This window comes from Uloborus diversus, chromosome 7 (assembly GCF_026930045.1).
Source record: "Uloborus diversus isolate 005 chromosome 7, Udiv.v.3.1, whole genome shotgun sequence".
NCBI classification, from domain to species: domain Eukaryota; kingdom Metazoa; phylum Arthropoda; class Arachnida; order Araneae; family Uloboridae; genus Uloborus; species Uloborus diversus.
In genome coordinates this window covers 98,174,393-98,187,186 of record NC_072737.1, presented here as the reverse complement: position 1 = coordinate 98,187,186, position 12,794 = coordinate 98,174,393, and the positions used below count along the sequence as shown (strand labels likewise).

At 34.3% G+C, this 12,794-nt stretch overlaps 1 protein-coding gene across 1 annotated transcript in view; it reads left to right on the top strand.

The window, feature by feature from the left end:
• The window catches only part of LOC129226808 (pre-mRNA-splicing factor SYF1-like), an 82,244-nt gene that overhangs the window by 12,706 nt on the left and 56,744 nt on the right, over positions 1–12,794 (top strand). Inside the window, exon 2 of the mRNA XM_054861435.1 lies at positions 11,303–11,535. Coding sequence (XP_054717410.1) covers positions 11,303–11,535 — 233 coding nt within the window. The remainder of the gene's footprint in view (positions 1–11,302; positions 11,536–12,794) is intronic.

Genomic DNA, 12,794 nt, shown 5'->3' with positions numbered 1-12,794 from the left:
AAATGTTCTGTTGCGGCAGAATCTACCGCGAATTCAACAGTTTTTGTATTTGCTGTCATTGCTCCGGCGAGAAAAGAACTTGCATCTCCGTCCTTCTTTCGGAAATTGGAATTTTGGACTTTCTTTAGTTTTCCGCGATTTCCCGTAACCATATCTTGTTGACCTTTACGTTGTTTGCGCTTCCAGTTGTTGTAGTTAGAATTATTTTTCCTTTTCGGACAGTTCCTAGAGTAGTGCCCTTCTTCTCCGCAAGCGAAACACACATTTTTTCTGTGTCTGTCGAAAACAAATGCAGTTTGCGGGAATGTTGAAGTTTCTTTTGGATTCTCCCTATGCTGAAGTCTATCAAATTCAGATATTAAGGCTTTTCGCACATTTTCAGAGGTAAAACTTTCATCACTCAGTTGATACAGTTGAATTACAACATTGTCATACTTCGGAGGTAAATTACACAGCATCTGATACGCTATTTCGTCATCTTCCACTTTTCTTCCGGCAGATTCCAAGTCTTTTGCAGCTCGAAAAATGCGGCCGATAAAAGCAGAAATATTTTCGTCTTCTTTTAAATTTAGTTTCGTGAATTCCGAACGCAAAGCGGCAATTCTAGCTCGAGTTGTAGGTTCGAACACTTTGCATAACGAGTCCCATGCTTCTTTTGCACTAGTCGAGTCTATGACCAAATTTTTCAGTTCTTCGTCCACAAGCAGGCAAATTGTTGACATTGCTTTAGAATCGCGTCTTTTCCAAGATTTCGTTTCTTTTTCGTCAGCAACTTCTGCCAGAGTCTCCGTACCGTCTACTACGCTAAACACATCATAGTTCGTTAATAACATCTTAACATTGAACTTCCAACTTTTATAGTTGTCTCTGTTTAGCTTCTGAAACTTAAATACGCCACTTTCCTCAGCGTGCGCCATTGTTACCCAGTAATGGATAGAAGTTATTTCTCACTGCGCTATTTCCAAACTCAAACATTTTAGGTTTAAACAACACTCTGCTGCCATTTTGTTAGCTTTAAAAGCTATGCGCAGTATTTTTCCGTGGATCTTACGTCTAATAAGTAATAGACATGAACCAATTTTTTGAGTCAAGAGACGACCTCTATTTTATTTCAACATATATATAAAAAGGTAATTTACATAAAATTTAAATAAAGAGTAAAATAGTGTTGCCACTCTTTGGCTATATAACAAATGTAAATTAAATTAGGATGGAGCTGTGAAAATAGTTAGTGGTCTAACATGTCCTTTGTTTCGAAGTCTAAGGACGAAAAAAGTTATTTTCAGCGATTTCTAACATTGATCGCACATCGTCTGCGATATGACTTGTTTAGTACTATATTAATAAACAAATGCAAATATCAGTCATTCATAAGTTATTCCTAAAACAATACTATTCCACACTAATAACTAAGCAACCAACTTAACGAAGCCTAAAGAACGCAACACCAACGCCACGTGCAGCTCTTCTGAATAACCGACTGAATCGTAGCCAGCAATGCGAGGGACGCTGGGTAGAAAGAACTGTGCGCATGCGCAAGTATCAACGAAGGTCTACCTGTTCTATTGTGTACTAATTACCTTGACGGCGGCAGCATCAAATCAATACATCTTGACGGCGTCAACATGTATGCAATGTTGTTATTATAAGGTAATATCAATATTGATATTTTAAGATGAATGCAATGTTGCATACGTGTTGTTGTTGTAATATTGCTTTTTAATCTTTATGCAAGCTTTATGCAGTATGAAACAAGTCAATATTGACACCGTCAGTATAATATCAAGATCTGTCAAGATTGATGCAAGAAATTTTGCTAGTAGGGATGTTTGGCTGACAAGCCAAATATTTGGTTCAGCGGAATTCCTCAAAGTTTCAATATGCAACAGTACAAAATCAATTTAAACTTACTTTTTAATTATCAAATTCAAAGTAATTTAATGCAAAGGAAAACACTCGGATGTTAAATTTTGTTGTTTTCAATTTTTCTTAAATCTTATGAAATCTTATTTAAATATGACACAGTAACCAGAAAGTAGAAACAAATATATGAAGTCAATTTGTTACTACCTAACATTAACTGCTTATTTTTTTATATAAAGATGCAGCTTAAATTAGTCAACACTTTGATATTAAAGTTTTCAGTTCGTAAATGCCTAAAGTTTTACACCTTATGAAATATTAAATGTTGTTTAAAAGCAATTTTATTAAAATTAATCAAATTGTAAGCAAAGTTTAACAATCAGTTGTACTTAAAGGGGGGGAAAAACAGGCAATGTTGGACTTTTATTCTTTTATTTAAGTAATGATACAACTTTTTATTGGTTACCAAAGAGATTAACATAGCTGAAAATCAGTTGAATAATTTTCCAACTGGGCAATTCCATGTTGTTGGACATAAAAAATTAAGAAAAATTTGTCAGTGTTAGTTCCATTTACCAAATATAAACTGTTCCAAAATGATCAAATTTATTTACAAGATACTTACTACATCCCACTGAATAAAAAATGTTAGTTTTTCAAAATTGATCCCTAAAGTATAAATTAAAAAGATTTAAAGAGTTGGTGTCGGACGTTGGTGTCGGAGAGCTCTGATAGTCAGGTGGCTAGAGCGTTTGTCTTCCAAGTGGGTGGTCCTAGGTTCGAGTCCCATTCGGAAGGAAAATCTTCAATGTACATTTTTGACAACTGGCCACTAGAGGGCGCCTGTGATGCAGGGAGTGTTATTGCTGCTAATTTGATAAGTGTTTTTTTACTATAATTTTTCATTATTACTGTCTAGTTTTAGGTTTTTTTTACTTCACTTTATCATGTAATTTAGTTTTATTGTGTTTTGGGGGCTCATTTTTGCTGTTATTGTATTCTTGAAGTGTTTTTGCATTTTTTGGAGCTAAGCCTAACATGTGGTGATCTCCTGGTTTTTGATCTTGTGTGCTTTATTGGTTGTAGCAACTCTGTTTATTTACTGCTGTTTTTAGTATTTATTCTGTGTTTTTTTTTTGCATTTTTATCTTTCTGTTTTGCCTTTTGGAACATATTCACTGAGTAGAAATGGGTGTTATATGCATTATGAAAGAGGTAAAGAGTGGGAAGGGGGACAGGTGGATCTCTTGTGATTTATGTCATATGTTCTGCCTGTATAAGGGGGAAAATGAGTCTGTTTTTGAGGAGGATTATATTTGCACTAAATGTGCTGAACTCTCAGACTTAAGACTTAAGATGCTAGTTTTGGAAGCCCAGTTAGCATTAGGGTGTAGGCCAGTTGTAGAGGGTATAAATGTTCCAGAGATTCAGGGGGAAGTTTCAAATGAGGAGTTAGATTGGGAAACTAAGGGTGTAATTTTGGGGGACTCTATGGTAAGGGAGGTGGGTAACACAGTTGGGAGAGTAAAGCGTAAGGTGGCTAGGTGTTGTTTACCAGGGGCTCGGGTAAAAGACGTTAATATGGTTGCTGAAAAGAAGGGAGTATTGAATAAGGAGGACATGGTTACTTTGTGGGTGGGAACAAATGATGTAGGCCACAGTAAAAATGAGGAGTTTTCTAGGGAATGGGAATCCCTGTTGGATAAAGCAACCAGCTTTTCGCCGAATGTCCAAGTGGTTGGTTTGCTTCCCAGGTATGGAGTGCATAGGAGCTGGCTAAATCAACGTGCGAGGTGTATGAACTTGCTACTGAAGTCAATTTGCGAAAAGCGCAGTATCAGGTTCATTGATGTATGGAGTCATTGTAAACGGGATTGGATTGCTAGGGTTGGCCTGCATCTGAGCTCTACAGGGGTCAAAATGGTTAGTGGATTAATTTTAAGGGCTTCGGAGTCAAAAAACTAAGTTGGAATGGGGGGCATGATTCAAGCATCAGGTATCGAGAGAATGAAATTTTTTTGGGTATTGCTAGAAATGGAAATAAAGTGACGAACAAGAGTAGTAATGTTAACAATTGTAATTTAGGAAATTTCAGGGTGTTAAATAAAAGCAACTTAGGCATGCTTAAAGTTTTCTATACCAATGCTCGCAGTATTAGGAACAAGATGGATGAATTGAAAAGCATAGTTATGGATGAGAAGTTGGATATTATTGGAATTACAGAGACATGGGCTACCGAATCTGATGCTGAGTTATTACATATTGCTGGGTATAATTTGTTCAGACAGGATAGAGTAGGTAAAAGAGGTGGTGGGGTTTTATTTTATGTTAGAGACAATTTTATTTGCAATGAATTGGTCATAAATGATAAGCCTACTGATATTGATATGGTTTGGCTGGAGTTGATGAGCAGTAAGGGCAAAAAGCTACGCTTTGGAAACATTTATAGGCCACCTAATTCAAACCAGGGACAAGATGAACAGATGTACCGTATTATTAGTGACATGTCCAGTAAGGGATCCGTTATCATAATGGGGGATTTCAATTTTCCGGGTATTGATTGGAATAATTTTTATCCTGGTAATGGCAAAGAAGAGGAATTTTTAAAAGTAATTGGTGACTGCTTCTTAGATCAAGTTGTAACTCGGGGAACTCGAGAGGAGGCCATTTTGGATCTGGTTTTTTGTGATATAGGTAGTTTTGTTCAGGGGTTGAGTGTAGGGGAGCATATTGGAGATAGTGATCATAACAGCATTAGGTTCCGGGTTAAATTTGAAGTGTGCAAAGATGATAATTTTAGGTTTCTGCCCAATTTCAGAAACACCGATTTTGTTGCACTTAGGCATAGCTTGAAAGAGGTTTTTTCGTCAGGGTTGGAAAATAGCGATGTAGATCAGCAGTGGACGGAATTTAAGGATAAACTTGCTAAAACCATTGGGGACTATGTTCCATTTAGGAGAAAAGGTGTTAGTACCAAAATTTGGCCTATGTGGTTCTCCAGGGAGACTAAAGAAGCTCTTAATTATAAGCAAGCCACTTTTCGTAAGTTTAAAGAAACTGGTCAGAGTGCGGAGAGGCTCCAGTATGGTAAGGCAAGGCGAAATTTTAAGTATTTGGTACGGATTCAAAAAAGGGAATTGGAGCAAAGGCTGGCAGATGACATTGATGGGAACCCTAAGAGATTTTTTGCTTACGCTAATTCTGGGAAAGCTCGAAACAGTCAAATTGGGCCTTTGGTTGATGAGTATGGAAATTTAATCCAAAACGATAGGGATATTGCAAATGTTCTAAATAACTTTTTTTCCAGTGTGTTTAACGATAACTGTATCTCAACAGTTGACACTAACAAGACACAAGCTATTATACAGCTTGAGGATTTTGTATTTTCCAGGGAGGAGGTTTTATTTCATTTGAAAAAGATTAAAGCAACTAAAGCTCCGGGACCAGATAATATCTATCCAAAAATTTTAGTTGAATGTGCAGAGGAATTAGTGGATGTTATTTTGAATATTTTCAATGCTTCTTATAACTCGGGGACGGTGCCAGAGGACTGGAAGCTGGCTAACATAACGCCACTCTTCAAGAAGGGGGTCTAAAGGTATTGCTGGGAATTATAGACCTGTAAGTTTGACTTCGGTGATTTGTAAGATTTTCGAAACTTTGATCAAAATTAAGATCATGATGTTCTTAGAGACTAATAGTCTGTTGACTAGTTTGCAGTATGGTTTCAGGAAAGGTAAATCCTGTACTACTAATTTATTGCATTTCTACGACAAGGTTACCTCAGCTTTAGATAACAAAAAATGTGTGGATGTTGTTTATATTGATTTTCAAAAAGCTTTTGACAAGGTACCGCATGTTGCTCTTCTCAGCAAGTTAGCTGACATTGGAATAGGAGGAAAAACTTTACTTTGGGTTAGAAATTGGCTTACTGGTAGGAAGCAAAGAGTAGTTGTGAGAGGAAATCATTCTAATTGGAGTGATGTTTTAAGTGGGGTTCCTCAGGGATCAGTTTTAGGGCCTCTTTTGTTTATTATATTTATGAATGACATCAATGAAAATATTTCTGGAAGCATGAATTGTTTTGCTGACGATGTAAAAGTTATGGGGATTGTCGAAAATGAAGAACAAGTAAAACAGCTGCAAGAGGATTTAGATCATATTACTAAGTGGGCAGATAAATGGGGTATGACAGTTAATGTAGGGAAATGTCAAGTGCTACACTTAGGTCATGGAAATAAGCGTATGAGATATCGTCTACAGGGTTCAGTCATAAATCAGGCAGAAAATGTTATGGATCTGGGTGTCTTTATTAATCAAGACTTCAAGTTTAGTCAACAGTGCAGTATTGCTAGTAACAAAGCCAACAAAATGCTTGGGTTCATCAATAGATCTATTTCAAACAAATCTAAGAAAGTTCTTCTGCCTTTATATAGGAGTTTAGTAAGACCTCATTTGGAGTATGCTGTTCAGTTTTGGTCGCCTTATCTGAAGAAAGATATTTTTGTATTGGAAAGGGTTCAAAGAAGGGTAACTAAATTAGTAAGGGGACTCCCAGAGTTAGATTATGATACCAGACTTAATAGACTTAACATGTATAGCCTGGAGCAAAGGAGAGTCAGAGGGGACATGATTCAGTTATTTAAATTTATCAAAATGAAAGATGTAAATGGGTTACATTTTTGCGGGGAAAGCAGGACAAGGGGTCATTGTTTTAAGCTATTTAAATCTCAGGCTAACTTGGAAATCAGGAAAAACTACTTCTTTAGCAGGGTCGTGGGCACTTGGAATAGCTTACCGGAAGAGGCGGTAATGAGCAAGGGAGTGGATAGCTTTAAGAGGGCCATTGATCTTCATTGGGGACTAATTAATTGACTAGGACCAGCCTAGCTGGGCCCAGAGCCTGTTGCTGGTCGTCACATTTGTATTTGTATCTGTATTTGTAAACACACAAATAGTAAAATTGATGGTTAATTTAAAAATTATTAAAAGTCTGTGTATTGGCTTACACTTTAATTTTAAAAACAGCATAATTCTAAAGTACACTTATGATTGAAGCATATTTCACAGTTTTCAAATGATATTATAAGGAATGAAATTATTTAAAAAATATTTTTAGCTTGGTGTCGGACGTCAATTTTCGGTGTCGGATGTAAATTGTTCATATTGGACGTAAACTATTGCTCTTAAATGTAAATACATAACAATGATTACAGTTATAAATATGTAAATTATAGGTTACATATATTGAAATCAAATTTACCAAGTAAATTCAAAAGTAGGGTTGATTGGGGGAAGTGGGACACCGGGGTAAGTGGATCACCCCCCAAAAACTGAAATATCCATAAGGTTTTTATACTTTTTTTACATTGATCATGTCATGGTTCATCACAGTGATTAGTTTTTGAATATATTTGGGTTACGTGAAATTTTTTTTCTAGGTCAGAGAACTTAGTCAGAAATTAAAAAAAAAAAAAATCTGAAAAATATTTTTTGCGAGTTTAAGCAGCATTTTTCAAAGAAGTGTTTCCCGGTTGGCATTTATTTTTTTATGATTTTTAAATAATCATGCACATTGTCCAGTTTAACTTAAAAGAGCATTCTGCAGTCAGAGTTTTTGACTTAAATAATATTAAAAACTTTTAGAGGAAGGACCCCCACTTACCCCGTAAAATTTTGCTGTAAGACGTCCCCACACTATGTAGTAAGTGGTTCCCCCCCTAACAGTGAGGATTTAAAAATCAATAGCAACTTTGATGAAATATTTGTATTAGTGAAATACAAGACAACTATGATGACTTAGTAGGAATTGATAGTTCAGCTACAAAAGCTGGTGATCAGTTATTTGTGAAACTTACCTGATAGAAAACCATCAAGATTTATATGGGTTGAATGTTGATTATAGTTCTTCCTTAGCCAATTTTACATCGGCGCAGTCATTTAGTGTTTCCAATTTCTTTTTCCACTTATAGTTTTGGCAAATTTGCCAAAATTGATCTTAATCAACTCTATTATGTTCATCCAACACACCTTTTCTCAAAAGGGGTCCTACTTACCCCTATCAACCCTAAATGTATATACAATAAATTCACTAAGTTGTTTTTTATGCATGTTTCACTTTAACTTTGAAATTAAAGGCAAAAAAAGGAGAAACACAGTTGAAAACATATGTTGTTTAAAGGAATGTAACAGTGTCGGACGTAAATGGTGTCGGACGTAAAAATTTTTTACGTCCGACACCTAGATTTCAATAAAAAATATTCACTTGTTACAAAATGAAAATAAGTTACATCAAAGAGATTGAAATTCTTACTTTGTACCCAAAAATACATGTATGTAGCTTTAAAATTATTGACTCAGCATAATAAACTGCGCATTTTGGTGTTGGACGTAAAACACTTAATGCACCACAGAGGAATTCTTTTACAAATCAAAATGGATTATATTTTGACACATTTTTGCAACATCACCAGCAACACATAAATGATTATTCATCTCAATTCATAATATTAGTATGTATTTTTTGGAAAAAACAGAATTTCTTCGAGAGTCACCAAATATGGTTTGAAAATATTCCAGATGTTGACCTTAGTTTAACCTCCTGTAACTTATTTATAACTGAAGTGATCAAATTTTAGACAGGCATTTCAAAATATACAACTCTTTACCTTTAAAATGACACCTCATTTGTTTAGAAATTTTAATTTTGAAAATTTGATCATCTGGTTGACCTTATCATGGAATTGCCCAATTAGTAATAATATTTAAAACAACTTACGTTTGGATTTACATGTAAGGTAAATGCAAGATTATTTATGACATAGCATGTTACCATGATTATCAGTTATCAAATCGAATACCAAGAAAGGAATTTTTTTTTTACCAAGATTTTCTATTTGTGTAGAAAAACATAAACCAAATTAGCCAATTACTATGTTAATTTGTTTTCTGATCCCGCTTGCCCTGTCTAATGGTCGTAGGAATCTGGCTGTCATGGGGGAGGCCCTGGGTTCGAATCCCGGCTCGAGCATGGATGTACTTTCTCTCTTTCTCTTGTCCTTTCTTTGTGTGAATGTGTTGTTGTGCTGTGAATTATTGCCTACTCTATAAACTGGTCCTTAACAGCATGTGTGTACTGTGGAAGTCAGACTTAACACCAAATTACAGTACAATTGGAAAAGTGAAGTAGTGCACGCTAAAATTGTTTACCTAACTGGCACAAGACAGCAACAATGACTTTTTTTTTGCTTTTAAAATGATATATTTTAAATTAATAATCATACTTAATGTAGATTTTATTTTATATGTAGCTTAAAATTAAAATATCCAAATGAAAATTTTTTAAACAGATATTTGGTATATGTTGTATTTCTACTATTAATAATTTTGTTTTAATCTATGACCTATGACCAACAAATAGCACTAATAGTTAGTCCTACAAATCCTATATTGAAGTTATTTGGTACTGTTATAGTGAACTAATTTTATTACTGAAAGTTTTTTCAGCAGTAGTGAGTAATTTTCACAAGTTTACAACTTTTATTTTTTTGAACCGCCCAAAAGCAGAATAGTTGACGATGTTCTGCAACGGAAAATCATTTGACCAAAATTGTTCTGCAAGTACTTCAAGCATTTTATACGTAAGCAACCAAGGTGACCTTTCCCACAAATCAAGAGCCCTAAATCAAAATCGTTTCATACAGGAGTTTTTTTTAATTTAAACTTTGCTGTTATGCATTTCTGTGGAACCTAAACCGATTGAGATTCTCCAAAAATATTTTAAATGCTTTCTAAAATGCATATAGAAAGAGAAGACACATAATTTTATAAAAATCTGAACCTATAAGTGCCATCACGTTTTTTTTGGTTGATTTTACCTGGCATGAAAGAATATTAAAAAATTAAAATTATGTAAATAAATTACTGAAATAAATAATAAATAAAATGAGTTGAGTTAGGGACACACAATAAAACACTTCAAAACTTTCTAAATACCTAATTGAAATATTTTCATGGTGCAAAAGGATCGAAATCTCAAACAAGCCACGCAATTTTCAGTGATTTACGTGTTTCAATGCTGGCATGTTTTCAAAACATACGTTTATGGAGGAAATTGCAGTGGATGAAGATCGTTGGGGAAAAATTAGGAAAAGGGGAACCAAAAATGCTAGAAAAATCAGAATCTTTTTAGTTTTAGAATATGAAATTTCTGCAGAAAATCTACAAAAACTGCAGATTTTTTATTAACATCTCCCTACTGAAGATAAAATTTTGCATAAATTCTGCAGAGTTCTTTAAGTTTGAAATTCGTCCGAGTTTTCCTCTCACATTTGAACAGAATTGTACTGCAGCTCAGGCATCTATTCTGCAACATATGTCGCAAATTTATTAGTATTCTGCTTTCGGGGTGAACCATAATACTTAAAAAAATTCAAACGTTCCAAACATTATTCTCAAAACCCAATAATGTAAAAGTGAACTCTTATTCAAAAAAACTCCTTAAAAAGCATTTTGATTCCTTGCTTTTGTATAGATACTGTTGAATCCAGTTTTAATGAAGTGCAAGGGATCAGCGAAAATGAAATTTCCTTATACCATATTATGATTGTTAACATTGATCCTATGTAATTTGAGTTGAGCTTTAATAAAGTCTTCCCTAAAACAAGATTATCTCTATAACAGACCTTGCTAAAACAGGATTTGATTGTAGTGAACCAAAGCTAGAACAAGTTGAATCATTAATGCGAGCCAAATTCAATTGAGGAGAATATGTTCCTTATTTAGACTTTTAATTTACTTTTTGCCATTACAACAAGATTCAGCATTAGGTGTATACTACATGACATTATGATATTAAAGAAAAACTCGCCCTGCTGCCAGCTCAAGCGGTTCTCCTCGCTCATAGCCTAGCGTCCGCACCTCGTTTGTCTGCCCTCCTCCTCTCCGACCCACTCGGGTTTCAGGGTTACTCGTTGATGATGAGGACGACTTCCAGTGTCTCCCCTTATCGCCCTTTGGCTACTGTTTTCGTTTCAGTAGATTATCAAATCGTAAGCCCAAGCCACTGCTGACTTAGTTGTTATGCATAAAGATTAATGAATCAACACTTAATAAAATAAGCACTCTTAGAAACACTGCTGTCTATCATCTGTTTCTTTTAAGCATTTAATTTTTGTCTTAAAGACCAAGAATGCTGATTTTTGAAAAGAAGAAAAAAATGAGGGCCCTTGTGCTATCCAAAAAGAGCGGCATATCTTTAAAAAATGCTTGACAGTAAAAAGCTACTGTTGTTACTGCAATTTGCAAAATAGTAATTAAGTATTCCTTTTCATTAAAGTAAACATTTGTACCATGATATAGTTTTTTTTTGTACCATTTTAAATTTTTAACTGTATGATTGATTGTTTTGAAAGTTATTCTAACTGTTTAGTTCTTGTAGTTTTTAATTCTTCAATTAATATTTATATGCATATTTGACTTCTACTTAAATATAAAACTAACTTTCCCTTATATAATTTTTAAGGATGATGAAGATATACCTTACGAAGAAGAAATTCTCAGAAACCCCTATTCAGTCAAGCACTGGCTTCGTTACATTGCTTTCAAGAAAGATGCTCCTAAGGCTGCCATCAACCTACTCTATGAGCGAGCATTACGAGAGTTGCCTGGAAGGTAAATAATTTTTTTTTGTTAGAATTTTATGCTTATATGTGTGATTTTCCCTCATACCTATATAATTAGTTTTTTTTTTGCTGGAAATTTATCAGCTTTAAACTTAGGAATATAGAGAGTATGGTTGAACCACCTCCCTATAGTGATACTCAGGGCTGCGGAGTTGGAAAAAAAACAGCTGACTCCAACTCCTGGATTTTGAAGCATTTGACTCCGACTCCGGCTTTTTATTTATTTATTTATTTATTTTTTTTTCCAAATCCTCCCTCATAAGAAGGACCCCTAAGAGGGGGAAAACCCCTAAACAGAGAATGAAATGTTAATTCCTTTTTATGAAAATTTCGCATTGTATTTTATTGTAAACCTCAAATGCATACATTAGAAGTTCAATTTGAAAATCAAATTATCCGATAGCGATTTCTAAAGTGAGATTACTTAAAAATCCCATTTTTAAAAAACTGAAAAGGATTAATTTGCTCTGCTTTAATATTTAACAAATAGATGTGGATCAAATCCTGTGCTTTTAATTTTCCAAAGTTGTAACTTGAGAGAAAAAAAACTTTTTTGCTAAATCAAAAAACTTTTCTCGAGAGGGGGCAGTACCCCCCTCCCGGGTGACACCCATCTGGTGGGTGACACCTCAACATAATTTCAGAGTCTATAAAAATTGTTATACTTTAATTCTGAAAAATTTCCCCAGCAAAATAAATCTTAAATTTCATGTTAAAAATTTCAACGAAAAGGTTGCACTATATTACGGGGAGAGGTCATGTACATGCATGTCTAGAGCTAATTTTACACAAAATGCGGTGGTATACAGCTTAGTACCAATAGCTTTTATTTTACCTACATTTCTGGGCTCAATTTTAATTTAATTATATTGGCAACTTTAGAATGAACTTTAATATGAAGATTTTAGGATAAAGTACAATTTTTGAGTGTTGTAACTAATAAATCATGTACTGATTTTTTTTTGTACTTTTTAGTGAGTCAAGCTTTTTTATATAAAGTCTTTAGATTAAAAAAAAAACAATTATATTTTATCGGATCTTTTGGATTTGCGCTTTCGTGCTAACACTTATTTGAATATACCAAGCACCGTCAGAAGTTTCCCTACTTGCTCAAGCGATACATTCCTTTTACTATTTTATAACTGAGATCAGAGTAAAAAATATATTATTATTTTTATATAAACGTGATTACTTTCAAAATGTTAGGCAACAAGACTGTTTGCGGACAGTTGCTATCAGTTAAATAAA